Source organism: Sorex araneus, chromosome X, assembly GCF_027595985.1.
Source record: "Sorex araneus isolate mSorAra2 chromosome X, mSorAra2.pri, whole genome shotgun sequence".
NCBI classification, from domain to species: Eukaryota; Metazoa; Chordata; class Mammalia; order Eulipotyphla; family Soricidae; genus Sorex; species Sorex araneus.
In genome coordinates, this window is record NC_073313.1 from 188,560,311 (window position 1) to 188,586,138 (window position 25,828).

The window sequence follows — 25,828 nt, forward strand, 5'->3', positions numbered from 1 at the left end:
TACTTTAGAATATAGAGCTAAAGGTATGTGAATACAAATATAAAGGCTGGAGCACTAGTACAGCAGGTACTAAGAAGGGCACATGACTTGCAGAGTTCAATCCCCGGCAACCCCCAGGGCCCCCCTGAGCACCAACGGGAATGATCCCAGAGCACAGCGCAAGGAACGAGACTTGAACGCCCCTGGGCTCCCCACACTGCAAAAGTAAATAAATAAAACGAAAACCCCAGAGGAACTAAAGGGACAGAACAATCTCCCACACAGCTGTCATCCGACGCAGCAGTTGTTACCCTGTGCCTGCGTCAGCCTGCTTTGCTGTGTTTATTTTTTGTTTGAGTTTTTTTTTCCCCCCCCCATAGGGGCCTGCCCTAGCAGTGCTCAGGGGGACCAGGCCACCGCCTGGCCCATATCTGCTTTGTCTCTTTCTCTCTCTGCGAGGTTTGGTTTTGTGTGTATGTCAGCCCAACCATCAGAGTGGAAAGCTGTAGCCCATGACCTTTACCCCAGAAGACTTCACTCCTAACGACGTTAGGGGCTTTTCCTAAGAATAAACATGTTTTTTTTTTAAGTCTCTGTAGTGCCATGAGCATATCCAACCAGTATGTGTAGTACTTAATACAGTACCTGGGTTGTTCCCCCAAATGCAGCTTATGGCTAAGTCACTTGTTTTTCTGTCTGGAATCCAAGCATTGCTTTTAGTGAATGTATGTCTTAACTTTATTTTTTGGCGGGGGGATTGTTTTAATTAATAATTAATTAATTGAATTGAATCCCTGTAAGACAAACCCTTATGAAGTTGTTCCTGATTAGGTTTCAGTCACACAGTGTTCCAACACCCATCCCTCCACCAGTGCATATTTCCCAACACCAGTGTCCTCAATTTCCCTTCCATCATCTTCGCTTTTCTTTTTAATCAAGAAAGTTTCCACATACACTTATTTATCATGTACTTTGGGCTTTTGGTTTTATTTTTCATGATTAAACTTTGTTTGGTTTTGCTTTCAGGTGCTTGCTTCGGCAGCAGATATACTTAAAATTAGTTTTGCTCTAGGTTCTGGGGCCACACTTGGTGGTGCTCAGGACTTACTCCTAGCTCTGTGCTCAGAAATCCTTCCTGGAGGGACTCGGGGAACCCTCTGGGGATTGACTGAGATCGGCCACACGGAAGGCAGTGCCTTCACCCCTGTGTCCTCCCGGTGGCCCCTTAACTTAAATGTTAAGAATCTGCAGTTTCCTGGAAAGGATCCCACTCAGCAGTTTCGGCTAATTATTTCTTTGTGATCACACTCAGAAGAAAGACTCTGGGTAAGTCCAACACACAGGTAACGTGGCCCTCCACAGAATCCCACGGGGCTGAACCTTGGCCACTTGCTCAAGCAGTTTGCCAGCCCAGATCTCTGCAGTAAAGGTAATCTTTCCCTTGGAAATTCAGTGGTCAACAAAGGGACTCTCCATGGTCAAGCTGTGAATGGGAGTCAATAACTGGCACCCCACACCTTAACTCCCCCCATTCACTACTGTGCTCCTCAAACTGGGGTCCACAAACCAGCGACATCACAGTCACCCCAGAGCCTGTTAGAAAAAGAATTTCAGGTGCCACCCCAGATCTGCTGATTTCCGCTTTGCCTTTTTTTTTTTTAACTTTTTGGGTCACACCTGGCGATGCACAGGGGTTACTCCTGGCTCTGCACTCAGGAATCACCCCTGGCGGTGCTCAGGGGACCATATGGGATGCTGGGATTCGAACCCGGGTCGGCCGTGTGCAAGGCAAACGCCCTACCCTCTGTGCTATCGCTCCAGCCCCCCGCTTTGCCTTTTAACACGTCCCCTGGGGTCCTGCGCACAATAAATCTGAGAGGCCCCGAACCTCTCGCCCTTGCTTGTTATCCGGGCTTCTGTGCCGCCTGAACGGCCTGGCTCCCTGGGAATCAGACCTTTCCTGGCATGGCCGCCACAGCAGGGGGTGGGGACCGCACTGTGGACTCAGATCTCCAAAATCCCGCCTTCAGGGTGTTATCATCTACCAGCTGCTCTTTATATCTATAACCTGTTGACCTCTATCATCTGCTTCTGTCCGTGTCATGTGTTTGCTGTTCCAACTCCCCCAAGTTTGGCCTGTGGGAGCCTCTGAAGGCATCCCTGTTCCTCTGTGAACTCCCCTGGCTTTATGAGACACTGGGTACTCTGCATGCTGTTCCCGTCCCCCACAGAAACCTGGTTCCCCTTCACTGCTGCCAAGTGCAGGTGAGCCCAGGGGTGGGTTTCAGGCTGCAGGACCCAAGGGGGTGGTAGGAGCTGCCAATGCCGAGGACCAAGGCTGAGGATGAGGATCGGCTTCAAACTCAGAGCCAAACACACAAGAGCCAACTCCCTGGCCCCTTGCTGCATCTTTAGCTCAGGCCCTGGGCTACACATCAGGATGAGGTGATGAGGAACTGGCCCTGGAGTTTGGAAGGGGCAAAGGCAACACTCTGGCTTTTGGGGGGCCCTGAGCAAGTGTTGGGGGACCCTGAGATCTCTGTGGATGGAGAGCTGGACTGGGCCGAGCAGCGGTCCTCTGGGTCCGTCACCCAGCCCCACTACCCATGGGCTACATCAACCATGATTAACTGACCAATCTGCAGAGGCAGCGGGCATCTCTGAAATCCGGGAGTGCCCCATGAGCACACAAGAACTGCATGAGGAGTCGGAGGCAGGAAGGGTTGAGGTGACCTGTGGCTTGGCCAGGGCTGGAGCGAGGTCTCCGGATTCCTGGGTTCTTACCCTGGGCACTGCACCACCAGGCTACTTCACCTCACCCCACACAGCATCTCATCTCCCTCTCTCGGGCCCTGCTTAACACTGTCAGGTGAACCCTTACAGCAGCAACGCCAACCCCAAGGATGAGTATGGTGCCCTCATGGGTGAAGCGGGCAGTCAGGAGGGGTTCTGGGGGATGGCACTTGGCAATGAACTTCAGGACGGCATCACACCAGGAAATGTTTGCAAAGAGAAGGAATTACTTGAAAAAGGAGCTCCTGCCTCCAGCCTCCGGCTCAAACCTGAAGACAACTAAAAACCCTCACGAGCGCCCAGAACCCACAGCAGAAACCAAGACCTTGGTAAGACTCTGAATGAAGACCACCAGGCCTCAAAGACCTATTCCTAGAAAAGCTCTGGCCAGAAAGCTTCTGCTCAGATCATTCCAAACTAAGGCAGCTTGGAAAGACCCCTGTATCAGCCTGGCAGATCAATCTGGGGCGACGTCATTCACCCACATTCTGTTCGTGGTGGGCAAATTTCTTTGCAGGGAGGATCTCTCTTCTTTCTCTGAGGGAGCCCAACTTTTCTCTTGGCTGCATTTTTATTTCTCTTTAATGAAACTTTTCTACCTCACCGTCCCTCTTCTGAAACTCCTTGCTGCGAAATACACAAGGATTCTAGGAACTGAGTGAAACTGACTTTGCTCTTTCCCGTGATGAGCCTGACATAACTTCAGCCTGAGACCCACAACTCCCAAGTAATCTGGGTGGTAGGGACCAGCTCCCACGCTGCACAGATCAAATGATCTCAGAGGCAAGTGGGGATGGGCAGAGGGGTGGGGGTGGGCAGGGATGCTGGGACAAGTTGGGAATCTACCCCTGGATAAGCCCTTAGCATAGAAACTGGACTCATGTAACTAATGGCAGGACATCCTGAATGGGTGTCTGCCACTGGCCCCATTTTACAGAAGAGACCCAAACTGAGAGGTCACCCAGCCCCACTGGCAAGGATGGATTCCAAACCCCTGATTCTCAAACAGGGAGCACAGCGATGCCGGGGGATAAGAGGCGTGCTCTCGGGCTCACTGCCGATGATCTGCTCTCCATCTCGCTGCATTCCAAAGACTTAACAGCCCAGTAAAATCAGTCACATGACCAAGAGACTCTGCATCTGAACATAAAGTTGACAGAGACCTTTGCAATGAAACACAAAACTAGGGAAATACTTGCAGGTCCCTCCTAGCCAACGGAAGTGGCCTGCCCGAATCCGGAGCACAGAGTTTGATGACCCTTTTCCGAGGGCCTGATGAAAGTGGCTGAGGGAGGCAGGCAACTGGCATTTCCTGGGAGCTTGTCGCTCTAAAATCATCACCTCCATCTTCTTTGAGTGGTTTTTACCCCCTTCCTTGCTGAAATACTGGCACAAGTTTAAAGTGGCAGCTGGCTTTCCTTTTTACATCCTTAGCCAGCTACACCAAATCTTTTGCCCCCACCTAAATCACACACACATACCCCCCACCCCACAACAATGCCTTGAAAAAGGACTAGTTGGTGGGGGGGGGAAAAACAGTGCAGAGAAGTCATTGCCCTTCCTTCAGAGACCCCAGAACTGGGAGCCCAACACAGCTAGGGGTAGGAGCTCAGAGAGCGCCTATACCAGGTAAGGCACTTGCCTTGCAGGCAGACTGCTTCAAAACCCCAGCGTTCCATATGGTCCCCGGAGCTTGCCAGGAGTGATCACTGAGCACAGAGTCAGGGGTAAGCCCTGAGCACCACCAGGTGGGGCCCAAAAAGCAAAAACAAAAGGGAGGCGCATTAGGGATGTGGGGAACCTCCCCTCCTCCATACTCATGTCTCCAAATGTAAGTTTCCAACAAACTCTGAAGAAGTTTCTTCCCTTTGCCCCTCACCATCTCATGCCAGAAATGCCAGCCAGTTTAGCAGCTAAGTCTGTGACCTGAGCCTGGGGTGGAGCTGCTGGATCCCAGAGGACGCTGGGGTGGGCTGGGCTGGGCTGGGGTGGGCTGGGGTGGGCTGCACGGTCCGAACAGTCCAGAAGAGAGTACATGGACACAGAGGCGCCAGGGGCCAAGTCACGAGCAATCAGGCAAGGGCTGGGGGGTGAGAGAAGAAAGCACTGGCCAGGGATGAGGAAAAGGGCTCAGAACAGAGTAGCCTTGGGAGGAGGCCTTAGGGTGGTTCTCCATGTCCTGTGTTGGGGTTGGGGGTGGGGGGGCTGTGTCTACAGAGCAGGACCTAGGGAAAAAGGAGCCGAGATTCAAATCCTAACTCACATGGTCCGTGTGTGATTCTGGCACCTTCCACTGGGGCCAGAGAAAAGAAGCACTAGAACCTCAGGGTGTCCTGGAGGGGTCCAGGGGCAGTGGCGAGAGGTTCCCACGGTGAGTGAGGCCGAGTCAGCTGCCCCTACAGAAGCAGGTCTGGTCAGCGCCAGCCGGAAGCAGCGTAGGGACCCCTGTGGGTGGGAGGCATCTGGGAGGACTGTGACCATCCAAGCCCAGGGTGACTCCTCCTCCCCAAACCCAGGACCACCCCATCATCCACCCCACCCAGCCCAGGCTCCACGGAAGAAACTGCTCCAGCTTCTCTGAGTAGGCCCAAATCCCCGCCCCCCCATGGTCCAGATTCAAAGGCCCCTCCACGGTGCTGGGATCCAGGGCCACGGCCCCCCTCACCTGGGGGCGTGGCTTGGGTCCTCCCGGTGGCCCTCCTTCCAACAGACCTGGGTCCCTTCTGCAGGGTACAAAGAGAGGAAGCAGCCCTGAGGGCCCAGGACCCCCACGGGCAAGCAAATGAGCAAAACCCCAGCAAGGCATGGAGTGGGCGAGACGGTAGGCACAACATTTAAGGGGAGGCTCAGACAAGTGGCATCTCAGCTGAAAGACAGGAGCCAGCCAGCCAGGGGACTCAGCCCGTGGGAAGAGCGAAGCAGTAGGGAGGGCAGCAGGGGGCCCTGCCAGGTGCCCGGCTTCATGCACGGAGCCCTGAGTGACTCATCTGTAACTTCACAGAGGGAGCACCATCATTAGCCCACTTTGCAGATGAGGAAACTGTGGCACTACTTAAACACTCCTGGGGGTCACAGAGTCGGCTAGTGGAGAGGCTGGGCCCCGCCCTGAGGTGCTCTCCCCACACCTGAAGGCTCGGCCTCAACAGCCGGCCTGGCCCAACCCCCCCACTCCCCACCCTCAGAAACTCTGAGTCTGAGAATATTCCAGGAAGCCGGGTGGGACTCAGCCTTGGAGAGACACCAGAAGCGCAGGCAGCTGGGGCTGGGAGCTTGTCTGGACAGTGACTGACCAACGGCAATGACTCAGGTGAGAGGTGGCCTGGGCGAGGACAGGTGACAAAGAGGAAGTGACAAAGGGGTGCAAAGAGGAAAAGAGCTTGACCTCACCCAGGATGAGGATGGCTGAGGTGGGGGGAGGGCGCCCTGGGGTGATACTGAGTTGGGGGTCCCCAGAGGGGGTCAGGGAGGAAGTGAGGGCCAGGGAGTCTGGGGTGAGCGGAGATCCGGCCACTGTGCGCCGTGTCCCTCACCCAGCTGTCGCCTCAGTGACTCCCCACTCTGGTGCCCAGCTCTGGGTCTGAGCGGGACAGCTGGCTGAGGGCTGGGGGGCGGGGGCGGGGGGATTAGTTAGGAGCGAGTAGAGGGAGAGGCGCAGAGCAGCAGCGTCTGTGGGAGAGTGGCCAGGCCAGCGGGGTGCAGGGCGGAGGCCGGAGCCTTATCAGTGACTCCCAAGGGCCAGGCCCTTTTGGCGTGAGGTGCCTGGCACGGAGAGGGCGCAGCAGGGAGGGGGCTGGCTTCCTACCCACCTCCAACCTCTCCCCTGCCCAGCTTCCTCCTTACCAAGCCGGGAAGCACCCAGCTAGCCTCACCCCCCAACCCCAACCTCCAACACACACCTCCATCACGGAGCCCCGTGACTCAGCCAGCCGTGCTCAAGCTAACCCCATTCCCTGCACACAGCATCCCTGTTACTTGCACACAACACTCCAATTCCTTTCACAGGACACCCCCGTGCCTTGCACACGGCACTCCCATACCTTGCACATGGCACTCCCATTCCTTGCACACAGCACTCCCACTCCTTGCACACGGCACTCCCTTGCACATGGCACTCCCATTCCTTGCACACATATTCCTATTCCCTGAGTGGGGCACTCCCATCCCAGTGCACACAATACTCCCAATTCCTCTCCCCCGCAGCTCAGTGGAGACCCTGCAGGCCAGCCCAAACACCCATTAGCCTGGGCAAAAGGGTGCTCCAGGAACCTAAAATGCTCCAGTCCTCGCACCGAGGCCCAGCACTTGCCTCTGAACACAGCCCTGGGACGGGGCCTGACACAGGACGTGCTGGGCAGCCCGCTCACAGGAGGGTTCCGCGCGGGCTCACGGCCAGGCGGCCGCCTGAGGGGCCTGGGGCACTTGCTGGCCTCTGCAGAGGACAGGCCCAGCCCCCCACACCACCTGCTCCGAGCCGTCAGCACAGCCGCCCCCGAGCCCCACCTGTCCCCTCTATGCAGCAAGCATGTTATTCTCAGCACTGGCCGGACAACAAGGGGCCGGAGTCTGCCCGGCCCAGCCGCCTCCTCCCAGCCCTCCCCACCCCTCCCCACACCATCCCCCCTCCCCCTCCCTCCTGCCACCTGCTTCTAGGGCTGGTGGGGGAACAGCCTGTGCAGATGAGCAGCTCAGCATGGTCCCACCCACACCTGCGAGCACCCGGCCAGAGCTGGTCAGAGAAGGGGGACAGCCCGGCCTGCACCCACAGCCCAGCCCTGCCTCTTAGCCCAGCAAAGTTCAGACCTGCGTGGGGCCTCGGGCACCCCAGGTCTTCATCAGGACCCCCCCACTCTGCCTTCATATTACCTCCTCTAGGCAGCCTTCCCAGACTCACTGTGGGTGCCCTCAGCCCTTTACATGACATCTATTCCTGAGACGCTCCACCCCAATACATAACCCGGGATGTTCATTCCTTTCGCCAACTGGTAAATGTCGTCATCTACGAAACTGGAAATATTAAATAGCACCTAAAGAGGAGTGCGATGTTTTTTTCAACGTGTTGCTGTCATGATGTGGGGGTTTGTTGTTATTTTTGTTATTCCAAGCAGTCCATGCCTAGAATTAGCTTTAAATAAGCTCCACCAAGGGGGCTGGAGCGATAGCACAGTGGGTAGGGCGTTTGCCTTGCATGTGGCCGACCCGGGTTCTATTCCCAGCATCCCGTATGGTCCCCCGTGCACCGGCAGGAGTAATTCCTGAGTGCATGAGCCAGGAGTAACCCCTGTGCATGGCTGGGTGTGACCCAAAAAGCAAAAAAAGAAAGGAAGGAAGGAAGGAGGGAGGGAGGGAGGGAGGGAGGGAGGGAGGGAGGGAGGGAGGGAGGGAGGGAGGAAGGAAGGAAGGAAAGAAAGAAAGAAAGAAAGAAAGAAAGAAAGAAAGAAAGAAAGAAAGAAAGAAAGAAAGAAAGAAAGAAAGAAAGAAAGAAAGAAAGAAAGAAAGAAAGAAGCCCCACCATGTCCCCAGTCCTGATCACATCCATGCGGACACAGTGGCTACTGACGACGTGGAGTGGGGGTCAGCTCTCACACCTGCCCTGGTGGCCAGCCCCAGACTCCCCTCTGTCTGGGACAGTACTAAAGGCTCCCCTGACCTGCTGACTAGTGTCTGGCACCAGGAGCACGCCACCATCCTCAGACGGAGAAGCAGGATGCAGACCGACGGGCTCAGGGTCCACCGTAGAACAGAACCGCTCGGACGGGTCCAGGGCATTGTACTCAGGTCGAGGCTGGAGAAAGGCGGGTGGCGGTGGGGTGCAGGTGGGTAAAGGGGTGGGGAGCAGGTCACAGATGGCCATGAAAGGTAGTAAGGGGGCTATAGTACAGCGGGTAGGGCAACTGCCTTGCACGCAGCCGACCTGGGTTCAATCCCCGGCATCCTATATGGTCTCCCAAGCACTGCCAAGAGTAATTCCTGAGTGCAGAGCCAGAAGTAACCCCTGAGCATCGCTGGTGTACACCCCCCCTCCAAAAAAAGAGAGAAAGGCAGTAAGACCCGTGGTGAGGGGTGGGGTTCAGAGGGAGCTGGAAGGGATGATGCTGGCGGGGAATCGGGCAGCTGCCCCCCCTTATCCAAGAGGGGAGGGCCTGAGCGTTCCGGGGCCAGCCTGGCTGCTCATGCCACGCTGGGGTTCCTGTGCAATGTGTAGGGAAACGGGGTGGGCAGGGAGGCCCTTCGGGGAACACACAGCCCCCCACCACCCACACCATGGACAGGCTGCAGAGCAGCTGGAGCGTATCTCCCCCCTCTGGTCCCTCCCAGCACCCTCCTCTACAATCGGGGCCAGAGCAGAGGGAGCAGAGGGTTAGGGAGCACGACAGGCCCTTCCCTTGGGGCTGCCCAGGAGGGCCAGGCCCACCTGCTCTACTCACACCCAGGCCCTCTCCAAAGGCCCAGACAAGATGGCAAGAGATGGCATCCGGCATGAAAGCCAGCACAGACAGGCGCCCCCCCCCCCCCACCACCACCACACCTGCCCAGAGCCGCTGCTGCACCACGGTTCAGCAGCAAGGGGGTGCCAAGCAGCCCCCGGCCCCAGTCCCTGGAAAGGAGAGCCGGCCAAGACCTGGGGGTTCAGGCTGGGGCAGGCCACGCTCATGCCAGGCCACATCATGCTGTCCTTTCTCGAAGGACTCCAGCAGGAGGCGAGAGGAGAAGCAGGGCTGGGCAGGTGGGCAGTGGAGAGGGTCACCCTGCTACCCAGCCTCCATCCCCCCACAGATCCTCACCAGGACTTTCCAGCCAACCCCTCCCCCACCCACACCCCCAGGCCTCATGCTGTCATCTACACGTCACACCAGGACTCAAATGCTGGTGAGAACAGAGGATATGGGCACAGATGAACACCCAGAGGAGGGCTGGGCCCACACACTGACCCCCGCTTCGGTCTCCTTAGATGTGACCGAAACATACCTTTCTCCCATCTAATCCTCACAGATGGGGAAACCAAGGCTCAGGAGGGCTAAGCAATGGCCAAGGGCCCAGGAGGTGCAGGGCTGGCTGAGCTCCGTGCAGGGCTCCTCACCTCAGTGCACCCTCGAAGATGCACAGCAAAACCGCACCTCTCCTGCTCCACAGCACTGTGTGCAGTGCTGTGAGCCCCAGCTCAGCACTCTCCAAGACTCCAGTTCCAGCGGGAGGGTCCATCCCCTTTCCTCGAGGAAGGGTGCAAAGGCTTGTCTCATGAGCTGGGGGAGAGGGCAGCTGGGGTAGAGAAGGGATCACTAAGTCAGCAATGGTTGGAGGGATCACTCGGGATGGGAGATATGTGCCGGAAGTAGGTAAAGGACCAAAGGTGATGGCCTCTCAGCATCTATATTGTAAACCATAATACCCCCAAGTGGAGAGAGAGTATGGGGGAAACTGTCTGCTAGAGAGGCAGGGGGAGGGTTGGAAAGGGGGGTGATACTGGGGACATTGGTGGTGGAGAATGTGTGCTAGTGGGGGGATGGGTGTTCGATAATTGTATGACTGAAACTCAAACATGAAAGCTTTGTAACTGTAGCTCACAGTGATTCAATAAGATTTTTTTTTAATGTTTTAAAATAAAAGAGTGCAAAGGCTTGCTGAGCTGGCCCAGTCCCAGACAGACTGCCAGAGTCAGGATTCGGGTATGTCTCTGTGTCTGTCCATCTGTCTCTCATGGGGTGCACGAGGAGTCCTCTGCCGCCTTGCTCACAGTGCCGCTGCACCGTCTGCAGAGTCCTGCAGTGACCTACCCTTGAGGTGCACCGGGCAGTGTGACCCATGGGACGCAGCCTTGAATTCTGTGGAGCTGCTGACCGTGGGGTTCCCACCTGGCTGACTCAGCCCCACGCTGGACTGCAGGGCCCCTTCAGCAGTGACCCTCGTCCCCAGCCCGGGAATCTGGCACCAGAAGGCCCACAAGAACAAGAACAAAGCTGCCCCCAAGGTCCCCAGGATGGGCAGAGAGCACCCTCGGCTGCAGCCCCCACCAGCCCCACAGTCAATGAGGTGAGGAAGTCCGAGTCCTGCTGAGTCCTTGGACAGCTGCCTGTTTGTGCAGTGGGGGGCACGGCACAAATAAGCAAACTCCTGATTTAGTTCATATTTCAGAATATTTACTCTTGTTACCTCGGGTAACAAATGCATCTACTTCACTGCGGATTCTCAGCCTAGATTAAGACTAGCTCCTACTCCTCCTTTCTGACCATCCACTGGCCCTCAGTCTCCCCTCTCCCCACCCCAGCCCCAGCCCAGCCCACAGCCCCCACAGCTCTCTGGCTGGAAGGTGGGAACTGCAGCCTCCAGGCCAGCTTCTCCCTCCACCCTGAGGCGCCCTGGATTGTGCAGAGTCAGGGCAGCTTCACACAGATAGAACCTCAACTCTTTGGGTCCCCTGATTCCCACCCCTGCAGATACCGCAGTTCCCCCATCTCACTCAATGGAGTCATTGAGGACTCCAGGGCAACATGCCAGCACCCACACACTGAAGAGCAGATTCACCTTGGCCAATGCGCCAACATCCAGGAGCAGCCAAGCACTGATCTCATATCTCTCTCTGAGTGTCTGTCCGTCTCTGTCTATCTGTCTCTCTCTCTTCTCTCTCCCTCTCTCTCTCTCTCTCTCTCTTTCTCTCTCTCTCACATACACACACACACAAAGACACACACACACACACCAGCTGTTCTCCCCACAGAGACAGCCCACATGCTGATTTTCACTTGAAAACACTTCTGCATGCAGATCGACACACTAATGGTCACTTCAACCATCCACACCACCCTCTTCCACTTTGAATCCAAGGAAGGGGCTGACAGCTCCAGAAAAAAAGCCACACAGGGGCCAATTCTGATACTGAGGAAAAAGGAAATCTCAAACTTTCCCTGGACCACTGTCCTTGCCTGCCACATGGAACCATATCTCAGGTCATGCAACAAATGAGAAATGACCTGCCTATATCTCAGGTCATGCAACAAATGAGAAATGACAGGGGTGACGGTTCTGAGCACATGAAAAAAACACCACGGTGATGCCAAGGTTATCCCAGTCATGAAAAATCTAGACCCAGCTGGAGGCAGCAGAGTTGCAGGGTGAGACGCCTCATGGGCACCGACTTCTTTCCCTAAGAGCAAAAGCACTTCCAGGTCCCAGAGGTGATGTTGAGGCCCACGTCTCCCCATCCGTGCTCTTCCAATACCTATCAGCCACCCCAAATGAATGAGCATATGAACAAATCCCACATGGGATGCTGGAAATCGAACCCGGATCAGCCGCATGCAAGGCAAATGCCCTACCCACTGTGCTATCGCTCCAGCCCCTCAGGTTAACTTTTTCACTGGGTGTTTTCTCTTTCCTTTAAAGGAGACATTGCTGTGGTTCTTAAAGCTTAGAGCATTTTAGATTAGTCTCTAGTTATATGATTGGGGCAGAGTCCATAATACAGCAGGATTGTATGTGTCCCTGGATGAGAACCTTTCATTGCTCCTGGAAGAAAACCATCGTTGTCTCATGAACCCTGAAGGGCCTCTGGCCTTTTTGTTTCTTTACTGATGCTCTGATGCAAACTAATTTTTTTTTAATTTTTATTTTTATAAAGTTGTTCACAATAATTGATTACAATTAATATTAGAACACCAATCCCACCATCCTATTACACCTTGCCACCACCATATTTTGAATGTTTCCATCCCCAACCCCAAACCCTGGCCCCAAAAGCAGAACCAAAGTAATTTATTTTAAATTGCTTGTTATGAATAATCCACTAAAAATGATCCAAAAAAGTTTTCTTAGAGGAAAGTGTGTGAAGATTGTTGTATTTCACCCAGGAGCCACTAAGCCCTTCTATAAGAGATTACTAACATGTTGCTGAAAGTTGAGCCTTGTGTGCTTATTTATATATGTGTATATATAAATATATATTTATATGCATGTATATTTATGTATGTGTATTTATGTGTGTATTATATGTGTATACTCATATTTACATGTGTACATATAAATATATACATTTTATATGTGTATGTATGTAGATATATACGTATATAAGTAAATATACATATATATTTATATATGCATATATATATTTGCCTTGCCGACCCGGATTCGATTCTTCTGCTCCTCTCGTAGAGCCCGGCAAGCTACCGAGAGTATCTCCTTCACACGGCAGAGCCTGGCAAGCTACCCATGGCATATTCAATATGCCAAAAACAGTAACAAGTCTCACATTAGAGACGTTATTGGTGCCCGCTCGAGCAAATCGATGAGAAACAGGATGACAGTGACAGTGATGAATATATATGCATATATATAAATATTTGTACAAGGGTGATTCCCTTGCACGCGGCTGACCCGGGTTCAATTTCTCTGCCCCTCTCGGAGAGCCTGGCAAGCTACCGAGAGTATCCCACCCACATGGTAGAGCCTGGCAAGCTACACGTGGCGTATTCAATATTCCAAAAACAGAACAAGTTTCACAATGGAGACGTTACTGGTGCCTGCTTGAGCAAGTCAATGAACAATGGGATGACAGTGATGAACAAATGATGACATGCCCTCACTTTGTTCCTGGGCTCCACTCCCCCCATCTGTCATTCCCACACCCCATCCAATGGCAAGGAAGCAGACCACGACCCCAGCAAGGGAGGTGACATGATCACCTCCAAATTTTGCTTTGAAAGCCTACACACACACATACATACACACACACACACACACACACACACACACACACACACACACACACACACACACACACGACAGAGACAGACAGAGAGAGCATGAAAGAGCAAAATCCCTGGTTGCAGTTCCTTTTCAGGAGTCCTGTCAGAGCAACCAACTCAAAACTCAACCCGCTGCTGCTTGAAAAAAAAAAAAAAAGGCCCAACATGGAGTCAAGTCGGCTACCTTGCCAAACCCAGAACCCCAGACCCAGCTCTAAACAGACCAATCAGGAATTACCTCGGAACCGAGTGAGGTCATCTCTCGCCTGACAGACCCTTCCAGTCGGGAAGGAAAGTGACCTTGTCACAGGCAGGTGCCTTCCCATGCCACTTCCTTGTCCCCACTCCCTCTGCCTACAGAAGGCCTTCATCAGCGTGGCATGCCTGTGTATCTGCAGGAGTGGACATTTGTGAACCGCCAATAAAGTCACTAAGATCTTTAAAATATACTCAATTTGGGTCTTTATTTAAAAAAAAAAGTAAAGAAAAACATTTTTAGGGGCTTCTCAAAGGTGCTCCCAGGGAAAGAGCCTGAGTCAGCACCAACCCATTTCCCCCACTCCTACCCCCCCACCCCCCCGGGGTCAGATGTGGCCAGATGCCATCACTCCAGCGCAGACCCTGCCCTACCTTGGGGCTGGGACTCTCCATGCAGCCAGGGGGCAGGGTGAGGCTCAGAGAGGCAGCCAGGCCAGCCCAGAGCCCCAGTGTGTGCTCTCCAGGCCTCACTCCTCCCTCGTTCTGCTGGGCCAGTCCTCCTCCAGCACACACAGCCACCTTCTTCTATTTCCCCCTTGGGCCTCCCCCGTCCCCGTGCCCCACTGCCCCACAGTGTCCCGTGCCAGGGTGACTGCCCTCATCCCCGCACCAGCCCCGCACGGCCCTGGCGGGGAGGTGTGGAAGGGCTGACACCAGCTCCTCAGGGCACGTGGGGCTGGCGTGGGGAGCCTTGGGGGGTCTCCGAGGCCCAGATTCTCTCCCCGGCGCCCCACGGCAGGCCCGGGCCTGCCCAGCACCCAAGGCATGTTGGCACGGCCCTGAGGAGAGGTTCAGCTGAGCAAAAGGTCCAAAGAAAGTAGCAGCAGCTGTTGGAAAAAGGGGCCGGCCTGGCCAAGCCTCTCCTGTCACCCCATCCATCATCCCATGTCCCCTCTGGCCTCACAGCCCAGTCAAAGCACCCCAAGTTACAGGCCTACATGGAAACCCCAACTTTTCACGGGCCAGCACTATCCCTGTGGCCCCAGTCACATTAACTTGGGGTTCACTCTCCATCAAGGTGTCCATGACTAGAATCAGGCCCCCCTGCACCCCAGCTCCTTCTCTGAAGACCCTCCTGGGCCTGCCCCAGGTGCCAGGAGACTCACATATGACCCTCTGGACAAAGGCCAGGCCTCCACGGGGTACTAAGCCACCCATGGCTCCGCAGCCATCAAGTCCTTCAGATCCATCACCCCCTCCTCAGTGTCAGCCCACGGCCCTGAAACAGAGAAACAAGGATACCCACAGAAGGACACAGGACGTGGTCCCAGCCCCTTGAACCCAGCACTCACGGGCTGAAGCCTCCAGGTGGCAGCTCTGTCCCAGATGCTCTCATGCCTCCCTGGGCACGACCAGATGCTAAAGCGGACCCAGAACAAGGACACTGAAGCCTGGAACTGCCCAGACCTCACCCTCACCTGCAGCCTCTGACGTGTCATCAGAAAGCCCAAAAAGGTAGTACAGCTAAAGAGTGCAAAGTGCGAGAGACAGTCCAGCAGGTAGGGCATCTGCCTTGCATGTGGGCAAACAGGGCTGGAGCCCCAGAACCACAGAGGATCCCCCGAGCCCCAGCAGGAGTAAGCCCTGAGCACAGATGCATGTGGCCGAAAAACCCAAAACTTCAAAGAAAGCAAGAAACCCAGGAGGGTCCAGGATGGGGAGTGAGTCATAGACGAAGGGTCTTCCCTCTCAGCCCCTGGGGAAGGGCAAGTCACAACAGAGTCCCCAGGGTCCCGGCACCACTCCCAGGCCAGCTGGGCAGAGCACATGGGGGTGGTGGGGGAGGGGGGGCAGGCAGGGAACAGCCCCTTCTCCTCCCTGTACTCGTAGCACTGGGGCCCTCGGGCTGGTCCACCGCGGGCAGGCCAGACACACAGGATGGCAGTGGCTCAATACGGTCATTGAGGACTCTGGGTGCTCATTCGGCGTGAGAGGTCGAGGCATCTAAGCCAGGGCACCAGGGGGAACGCCCCTACAAAGGCATCCTGGGGGCTCCGGGACGCAGAGAGCAGCAGGGACCTGGGAAGCCCAGCAGTCCCCGCCCCCACCGGGTCCTAAGTGGCTGCGCCAGCCGCCCCCTCACATCCCAGAGCCACTCTGCAGGGCGGTGCAGTGCCGCCGTGGCCAGGCTGGGCACAGTGCAGACATACAAGGTTGCAGCGTGCTAGGAGGCTGCAGTGGGGACCAGCCATCGCCCCAGACAGGCCACATCGGGGAGGCATAAATGCCCACTTACAAGGGCACGAGGACAGTGCTCAGAGCCCCGAGACCACGGTCTGCACCTGAAGGCTGCAATCCTCACCTTTTGCTCTCGGCAGGGCCTGAGTCAAGCCCACCCATCTGCTGTGGCACCAGGATCTGCGCCAGGGGCTTAGTGAAATGGAAGGTCCAAAAGCAAAGAGAGGAGGGCGCACAGCTGAGAGGCCTGGCTTGGGAAAGGATCCAAGGACGGCAGCTCGCAGGCCTCAGCAGTGAGGCCACCCAGAGCCTCTGTCACTAAGGGCATTCTTGGGTAGGAAGGGGGCCTCTGGAAAGGGCCCAGAGCAAGCCCATTTAGCAAACCCTGGGTAGGTTTGAGCACTGCAGCCTGTAGCTCAGCCCAGAGCCATTTCACTATGCAGTCAACTCCCAAGACCCCAGAATGCCCACAACGGCCCAAGTCCTAGACCACCATGGGCCAGTCTTAAGCATTTACTCAGCAGTGAGCCAAGAGGCACACAGCAACAAATCCTAAGCCTTTAGATTCTGTACCAGGAAAATTGTGTGTGTGTGTGTGTGTGTGTCTTGTATTCAGAGCACAAACATTTCCTTCTAAGTTTCTTAGAACACTAAGGAACAACTAGTATAATAATCATTTCATCAAAGAGCCAATTTTGCAACAACATAAAATAGGCAGATACAATCTCACTATAAAGGAAGTTTCTTTATATTAAATAAACTGGACCTGACTTTGCTTATTTTGCTTATTTGGAAAGACACACAAGGTCTCTCTCCTCTCCCTACTCTCCCACACAAATACACACACACACACACACACACACACACACACACACACGCACGCACACGTGATCCACAAAATGATCCCTTGCATGCAGGCCTTGGAGGACCTCACTGAAGATGTGTCCCATTTGTGCATCTCAGGGCCTCCCTCCACCCCCACCCACCATCAGTTTATCCACCACCTGAGAGGTGGTAATCTAGACAGCCTAGGGGCCAGTCACACGCCACTCTGAGCCTCTGTTTATCCACCTGCTGAATGGAAATCATAGTGACTGCACCTAGTTGCAGTGAGAAGAATTTTTACCAAATGCCAGCACTCGGCAGGCAAGTAATAAACCAAAACTACGGGTATCCTCTGGGACAGGAAGAAACTTTCTCCTCTCCACTCCAGCCTGAGCCTTGTCAGCCCCTGGTGGGAGACCCCTCCAGGCCCAGCCCACTATGGGGGGCCTCTTAGGAGGGGGCTACCTTTTCAGGCAAACGCTGGAAGGGTCAGTGCCAGAGGCCTGTCCAGGCGCTCCGTTTGGCCATCCACATCACATTCTACAGAACTTACACTATCTAGTTTGAGTGCAGAAACTGAGGTTAGGATCAGCCAAGGTGACTGGCCCACAGTAGTAACATGTGGGGACAAATTCAAATCCTCTACCACTGGATTTGCTACATGGCATGAAAAACCTTAAAAGACCCCCACCCCAAACTGCCTTAAAAAGGACCACTTTTGATCAACATGGAAAGTATCAAGCCAAGTGAAATGTGTCAGAAAGAAGACAGACATAGAAAGATTGCACTCATCTGTGGATAAGTAACAGAATGGGAGACTGACACCCAAGGGTAGTAGAGGTAAGTACCAGGAGGTTTGCTCCATGGCTTGGAAGCCAGCCTCACATGCTGGGGGAAAGGACAGCTCAGATAGAGAAGGGACCACCAAGTAAAGGGTGTTTAGAGGGCCCGCCCAGGATGGGAGATGCATGCCGAAAGTAGACCACAGACGGAACACGATGGCCACTCAATATTTGCACTGCAGAGCACAAAACCCTAAAGGAGAGAGAGAGAGAGTAAAAAGAAATGTACCTGTCACAGAGGTGGAGGGGGGGAGGGATACTGGGAACACTGGTGGTGGAAAACGGGCACTGGTGGAGGGATGGGCACTCAATCCATTGTATGACTGAAACGTAAGCACGAAAATTTGTAAGTCTGTAACTGTATCCCACGGTGATTCATCAAAAAAAAATAAATAATGGGAAAAAAGAGGGACCACTTTTCGCAGCCCTCTTCTCTTAGTAGCCCTTCCCACCTCCCCCAGGGACATCCTGGATAAGAGCCCCAGGTCCCCCTCCCACCCCTGCCAAGCCGTACCTTCACCCAGAACTTTACCCTCTCAGAGCCCCACGGAGTGGCTTAAGCCCTTGTGTCCGTTTCTTTGCAGTTTTAATCCTAAAAGGAGGCTTGCCAAAGAGGCAGCTTGAGAGAAACACAGCATACCCAGCATTCCAACAGAAGCCGGCCCCCCGCCGCCCTCTCACCTGAGCCCAGACGCTCTGCTCGGCCTCTCCCTGCCCAAGCCCTTGTACCCAGAGAAACCCCTGCGCTGCGTGAATGCAGCCCCAGCTTAGGGCGCTGCCCGGCGTGCGGGAGGGCAGGCCAATCAAAGGTTCCCAGGAGAAAGGCAAAAGGTGGAAGGCCACCTTGCCTGCCACAGGGTTGACAACCTGCCTTCCCAGAGTCACCCAGCACACACTGCTGCCTTCCGGTTTGTCCCCCTACCCCATCGGCTCCCCCAGGATGCAGGCAGCTTTGGGTTCCATCTTCGCCCCCTGTCCCTAGAACAGCAGCCAGAACCTAATGGGGGCTCAGGATTCATTCTGAGAACAAAGGAATGAATGAGCCGTCTCCACCATCACTTTACTAAAGGACAAGGTCAGGTGCAAAGGGGTGGAGGGACACACCCAGGACCAAAGAGTTTTTAGTAAAACAGTCAGGATGTACCCCCAGAATCGTCCAATGCCTGAGTATGAGGGGGCTCCCACACAAAACTGCACCCCCCCACACACACACACATCAAACAATGCACACCCATGTGAACATACACATGCATACACATTCCCTGCCCGGATCTAGGACACCCTAAACCCTGATCAGCGAAGACTCAGCAGGGATTAGCTGTCTGTGGAGGCCTTGACTGCATTCCCAGGGCTGGGCTGGAGAGAAAGGACTAGGCTGGGAGGGGGGCTACCGTCTGGACTCTTCATTCTATTCTGCCCCTCAATGCTGGCATTTAATGAGCACTTACTATATGCTGGGCACTGGACTGAGGCTTCATGCTCTCTCACAAAAAACTGAAGAATGACTATTGCTCTCCATTTATAGATGAACAAACAGGGCTCCAGAAGGCCCCGAAACTTGCCCAGGCCCCGAAGTTTAGTCAGGAGCCTAGTATGCCCCACCCCTCAGAGCCCACATACCTCCCGTGTCCCCTTACAGCCTACTACGGTGACACAGAGCAAAGCTGTATCAGGTAGGACCCAGAGAGTCTAGTTCTCAGAGGGGAAAAAAAAAGGAAAGGCCTGCCTTGGGGTAAGGCCAAAATTGGGATCTGAGTCCGCTCCTCACATTGACCAAGTCACAGGTGATAAGGTCCCAGCTGGGCCAACATGACATGTCCATCACAGGTGTCTTCAATGATCTGACTCCAATGGCAAAGACAATAACAAGAATAAACAAATGGGATTTTGTAGCTATACCAAGTTTAAAAGGCTCTATGCAGCAAAAGAAACTCTGGCAAAAATAAAAAGACAACCTTCTGAATGGGAGAAAATAGTTGCACACCATTCATAAGATAAAGAGTTAATTTCCAAGATATAGAAAGGATTTGCAAAACTCAACAACAATAAAACCAATAGCCTCACCAAAAACTACGAAGCTGAGATGAACAGGCACTTGCCCAAAGAAGACAAATGAATGGTTACTCTGCATTGTCACTTAGCAGAGACATGTGAGTCAGAATGACCCTGAGCTCTCACCTCACACCAGTGAGAATGGTCTCTCTCAAGAAGACTGGAAAGAACCAATGTTGGAGGGGATGTGGTACAAAAGGAACCCTCTTACTGACGGTGGGAATGTCCTCTGGTTCAGCCACTAGAGAAAGCAGAATGGAGAGTTTTTCCAAAAATGTAAGAATAGATGATGCAGCAATTTCACTGCTTGGACATCTACCCCCGCCCCCAACACAAAAATAGCACTGTAGCACTGTCGTCCCGTTGTTCATCAATTTGCTAGAGCGGGCACCAGTAACGTCTCCACTGTGAGACTTGTTGTTACTGTTTTTGGTATATCGAATACGACACGGGTAGCTTGCCAGGTTCTGCCATGCGAGCGGGATACTCTCAGTAGCTTACCAGAAAGGCAGGCTCTCTGAGAGGGACAGAGGAATCAAACCCGGGTCGGTCGCGTGCAAGGCAAATGCCCTACCAGCTGTGCTACTGCTCCATTCCAAACACAAAATTTTTTTTTAAAAAACACAAAAATACTAATTTAAAAAGAGAAACGCACACCATGTTCATTGTAACACTTAGCAAAATAGCCAGGATATGGAAGCAACCCAAACGTCCAACAACAGATAAACAGATACAGCAGTGGTCTATATGCACAATGGAATACTACACGGCTGTAAGAAAAAATGAAATCTCGTAGTTCCCTTCAACTTAGATGGAACTGGAGGGCATCATGTTTTGTGACAGAAGCCAGAGGGGGGACAAAAGGCAGATGATCTCACTTCTCTGTAGTAAAGAGAGAAACAAATTGAAGGAATAGACAATATTGAACAATGAGAATCTTTGGGACTTAAATTACAAAATTCAGATCACCAAGCAGAAGCCAGAGAGACAAAAGAAAGATGCAAACTCAACATGATATAAAGAGTCTTCGACACGCTGGTGTCAGTGGGTTTCAGTAAGTTTATACATCAAACCTGTAAATGTTAACACTAGTCTAACCATGTTACCTAAATAGGAATTTAAAAGCTTCTTTTAAAAAAAAAAATGTTTAAAGATGACCTGGCCAGAAGCAAGAGAGACACCGGAGAGAAAGGGAGAAAGGGAGAAAAGGAGCCCTGATGGGGTCACTTACGAGAAGAGTCCAAACGGCAGCTGCTCTGAGAATCCATGGAATTCAACTTCCCTGACACTGAAGACCGGGCGAACCTGGTCCGCACTTGCACTTATCACGCCACCACCCTCCCCACTACTGACACAGAACATCCTTCTCTTCAGGTGAACAGGCCTGAAGATACCAGGCACCCAGGAGGTCCTGCCCCATGCAACCTAAGGCCTCCTCTGACAGGTCCTGGGCAAGATCATCTTTGTTTCTCTCTGTGTCCCCTGCCAGGAGCCCACAGGTGTTCCCAGCCCCCAGGCTTCAGAGATGTCTGGAAACCATGCTTCCACCTACCCTCGCTCAGATTTTTTTCTTTTTTGTTTTGTTTTTGTTTTTGTTTTTGGACCACACCCAGCGATGCTCAGGGCTTACTCCTAGGTCTGGGATCACTCCTGGAGGGCTCAGAGGACCATAAGGGGTGCCAGGGATCAAACTAGGTTAACCACACACAAGACAAGCCTTTCCCTCAGTGCTATGACTCTGACCACATGATCCACATTTCTTAGCCAGGAAGTCCACCTCATCCCCATAAGCACCCCACTGAGGAAGAGTGCCCCCTCACTCCCACCCAACACACACACACACACACACACACACACACACACACACACACACACACACACACACACGCCCCCCGGCCCCATCCCTCAGGAGCCTCGCTGAGTTCAGCAAGGGAACTAAACCACCTGCATAAGTAGACCAGAGTTCACGGAGAAGTTAAAACAGAAACGGGACAGGCACAAAAAGGCTGGTGCAAATTCACGGGAAAGAGACAGACATCAGGGGGCTGGAGCAATAGCACAGCGAGTAGGGCATTTGTCTTGCACACGGCCGACCCGGGTTCGATTCCCAGCATCCCATATGGTCCCCTGAGCACCGCCAGGAGTAATTCGTAAGTGCAGAGCCAGGAGTAACCCCTGTGCATCGCCGGGTGTGACCAAAAAACAAAAAAGGAAACAACAACAAAAAGAGAGACAGAGATCAGGGGGCCTCACCGAGACAGGAAAAGACAATATCGGGGCAAGAGAAGAGAGCAGGCGGAAGAAGTCCTCAGACACCCCAGAACAGAAACGGACACTACCATGCCATGCCGGGAAAGAGAAATAGCAACTAAGGCTGAGAAAGCAACTGGGGATCGAGGCCGGCTAGGGGGGAGGTGGGGCGAGGCTGGGGTCTCAGATAGGCCTGCAAAACCTGGGGTTCTGGAGAGGCCACGGCTTGCTTCCTACTTAGGAGGCCCCGTGGCTACTTCTGGGGAGTGGCCGTGCCCTCACCGATGAGCAGGCGCCATCACTGCCATGTGTCAGGGTCCTAGAAATAACTGCCAGTGCCCCTTCCTTTCAGGGGCATCTGCGCCTAGAGCACAGCGCTGCCAGCGGGGGGCACCGGCCCCTCCTGCAGACAGCATATGGCCCACCCCTGCCAGCAGCGGGCCAGGCCTCCCTTCAGCAGGCACCACCGGTGCTGCTGGACGGTGGGTCTCCAGGGCCAGCAGGCCATCCTCCACCCCTGCCCCCAGCTGTCCCATAGCCCCAACCTCCCCTCCCCCAAGGAGCCCAGCCTGCCAACTGCTAATACTCTGTCATCCGATCCTGGCTCCACCCAAAATTCTCTGCCCAGCCACCCTTCTGAGGCCCAAAAATGGGCACAGTCATTTATAGAGGGTCCTACAAGCCAAATGCAATGGGAAGGTGACCTCATAGCACCCCCAGGCCTGGGCTCCAGGCACGCACTCTGCAACCCCGGGCACTCCGGGGGTGGCTGGGCACTTGGAGACAAGCACCAAGGGAGGCTGGCTAACAGATACTGGCGACCCTTCCTGCGTAGAGCCATGTCCTCCTGGGGCCCAGAGAGCAAGCGAGTGTCTTGCCTGACCCAGGACTGGCATAGGCCTACAATCAGGTAGGATTTGCTAAAGAGAGGGAACTCAAGGTATACCTACAGGCCTGGGCCAGGGTGATGCCATCAGGGCCCCCAATGCCCTGTTTGTTCTTCATGGTCTTTAGTACGTGCACAGGCCACATGAATTCCCTCTGAAGCAGCAAAACAGTGTGGAGGCAGTCAGGCAGCTGCACGGGTCATGCAGAACCCGCTTAGGGGCAGCACAGCCCTTAAGCTGGGGCACAGAGCAAAATGGGCTTCCTTCCCGTGATCACCAATTCCTGGTGAAGGGTGTGGGGGAAACTAGAGCAGAGGAGAGGCGGTGGGGGAGGCCTTTGGGGATGTTCTGGAAGCCTCCACCAGCACCCTGCTGTCCTGGGTCAGGAAAGGGTCTGAAGAGCCGGCAGGGCTGTAGCGGCAGGGCTGTAGCTCGGCAGGGCTGTAGCTCGGAGGGGTCATCAATGACACGGGGACAGGGCCGGAGCCTAGAGGGCCTGAAACTACTGCTGGCTGCAGGGACCAAGCTGCCAGAGCAAAGGGAAGGAGACAAACGCCTAGGGAGCCAGGGCAGCAGGACCTTCGTGGGTGGGGCGGGGGGAACTGGTCTCTGCTAACCCGCGGCATTCCCATTCATCTTCCTCGGGCTCAGGAGCAGGAAACGGGCTTAGGCCGAGGGCTGCCCGGAGCCGGCGTCTCCAGGCACCTCGAAGGATTTACCCGGTCATGAAAGAGCGCGAGGGAGGGAGGAGGAAGCAAGGGCAGCGCATCTGGCCCCCACCCCCAACTAGCCAGTGGCTCACTCCCTGCCCCCAGTCAGCTATCAGAGGTTCTAAGCCTCCTCCCGCCTGGGATGGGGGCGGGGGCGAGGGGAGGGACGGGGCAGCTGGGCCACGCCAGATCCGGCGGCGAGATCCGCGCTCTCCCCTCCGAGCACGCCCACCGGCCTCCCGGGGGGCGGGAGAGGCAAGAGCAAAGGAGCAAGAGCAGCCGGACTCCCCCAGGAAGGCTCCCGGGAAGCTCCAGCCGCGCACCCCCCACCACCCACTTTTCCTCCATCACGTGGCCGCATCCTTAGGGAGCCCGCAGGTCTCGGCTGCAAAAGTCATTGTTTATAAACAGCCACCGGCCCAGTCGGGATGCTGGGGGGGTTGGGGGGATGGGAGAGGCCTGTGGGTCCCCGTGCCCACCCGGCCTCGCGACAGGGTGCCAGACTGGGGAGGGGGAACTCAGGCTCAGGGGGAGCCACCTGGGCCGGCGCACAGATTTCTGCAATCTCAGATTTCAGAGTCGGAGTCGGCGGGGGAAGTGGCGTCAGCAGCAGGCGTGATCCAATTCCATAAACCTAAGGTGGCTCCGGCTGGAAAGCAGAGTGGGCGCGGACCCCCGCCCCCAACCCGGCATTTGCAGCAGGGTCCCAGGGGACCACGGGGAGCGAGGACTCCATCCTCCCCCCCATCCCCCCCACCACCACACAAACACAAACCGCGCCTCCGACCCCAGGTCGAGTTTCCTGCGGCGCCCTCCACGCCCCCAGCAGCTGGCCGTCGCCCGCAGCTCCCCATCCCGACCCCCCCAGCTCCCCAACCCCCACTCCCCAGCCCCCGCAGCCCGAGCGCCACCTCCCCCCACTCCCCGGCCTCCGGAAACGCAGAGCCCAGGCTAGGGTCAGAGCACCTCCCCAGAGGGCGAGCGGGGCTCAGTTCCCGGGGGCCAGGCCGCAGGGTACCGCTCGGGAAAAAGGGAAACCCGATCCCGCCTCGGACCCGCAGGGACAGCGGGAGCGGAGGATGGGACGGAGAAGGACCGGCAGGCGCAGGAAGCGCCGGGGGACCCCAGGAGCGCGCCGGCCACCCGGGGGTTCTCGGAGCAGAGCGGGCCCCAGGGGACCCGGCGCCGGCTCCTTCCCTGCGGCGCCCGCCCGGCCTGCGTCGTCCGCGTGGGCCCGCAGGGCTGGGCAGCCACATGTCCCAGTCCCCTGGCCCTCGGCCTCCGGAGCCAGGTTAGCCCCGACCTCACGCCCCCAGAAGTGCCCGGAGCTGAGTGGGGCGGCCACCGCTCCGCCGCCGACGCGCCCAGGGGGGTACGAAGACGTGCGGGCGGCGGGGGGCTGGCAGCGTGGGGAGAGGACAGCTGCTCCCTCTCCGGCCCCCGCCTGGGGCGGGGAGGCAGAGGGAGCACCCGGGCAGGAGAGGGCGCCTGCAGCTCCGGGGTGCGCAGCCTGGGGGACCCTCGAAAGCAGCGGGGCGTCCGGAGGTGACAGCGCCCGACTCGGATGGAAGCCCCCCTGTCGGGGAAGGGTGCTGGGTCGGGGGGGGGGAAGGGCAGGTGGCCCCGGACGGGGCGGCGGCCGGGGCTAGAGCTGGCTCACCTTCTCCTGGGCGCGCGTGAGCTTCTTCTGCACGTTGCTGGCAATCTTCCCCGCCGTCACCCCCTTGCTGCCCATCTCGGCCATCGCGGCTCAGGCTCGCCCCCCCGGGCGGGCGCGGATCTCGGGTCCCGGCCCTCAGCCCCCCGGCCCGGCTCCCGCTCCACGCCGCGCACTAGACAGCCCGGCCGACTGGCGGAGGCGGAGCGTGCGCCCGGCGAGCGAGCGAGCGAGCTAGCGACGCGGGGACCGAGGGAGGGCCGGGCGGCAGGCGGGGGGAGAGCGGAGGGGCCGGGCTTCGGGCGGTCAGCGCCCCCCGCCCGCCCCCTCCGGACCAGATCCGGCCTATTAAAGGGACACCCCGGGCGCCGGAACCGCCAGCGGGCGCCTAGGGAGCGGCGCGAGCGCGCGCGCGCAGGTGCCGGGGGCTGCGGCGAGCGGGACTCCCTGGACGCTCCGGTGACACCGCCCAGGGGCGTGACTAACGCGGCGATCCCGGAGCCGGGGCTGGGGGGAGGGGATGGCGAACGGCTCTCCCTGGCGGTGGCCTCCCGCAGCCTGGTGAACAGGCCCGAAAATGAAGGGTGCTTGCGAGAAACCAGAGATAAAGTGCAGCGGCCCTCGGGGTGCGCCCCTGGGATCGAGGAGCCCGGCTGGGAAG

General features: G+C 55.9%; 1 protein-coding gene across 8 annotated transcripts in view; it reads right to left on the bottom strand.

Moving 5' to 3' along the window:
* The window catches only part of BIN1 (bridging integrator 1), a 58,472-nt gene extending 32,871 nt beyond the window's left edge, over positions 1-25,601 (bottom strand). For 3 of the 8 annotated variants that reach the window (XM_004608130.2, XM_055123390.1, XM_004608129.2), the window contains exon 1: positions 25,171-25,600. In XM_004608130.2, coding sequence (XP_004608187.1) covers positions 25,171-25,254 — 84 coding nt within the window. In that variant the 5' untranslated portion in view covers positions 25,255-25,600. Of the gene's footprint in view, positions 1-25,170 lie in introns of all 8 variants that reach the window. The other 5 variants (XM_004608137.3, XM_004608136.2, XM_055123391.1 and 2 more) reach the window with 3 other exon arrangements.
* Between the last annotated feature and the right edge of the window lie 227 nt (positions 25,602-25,828).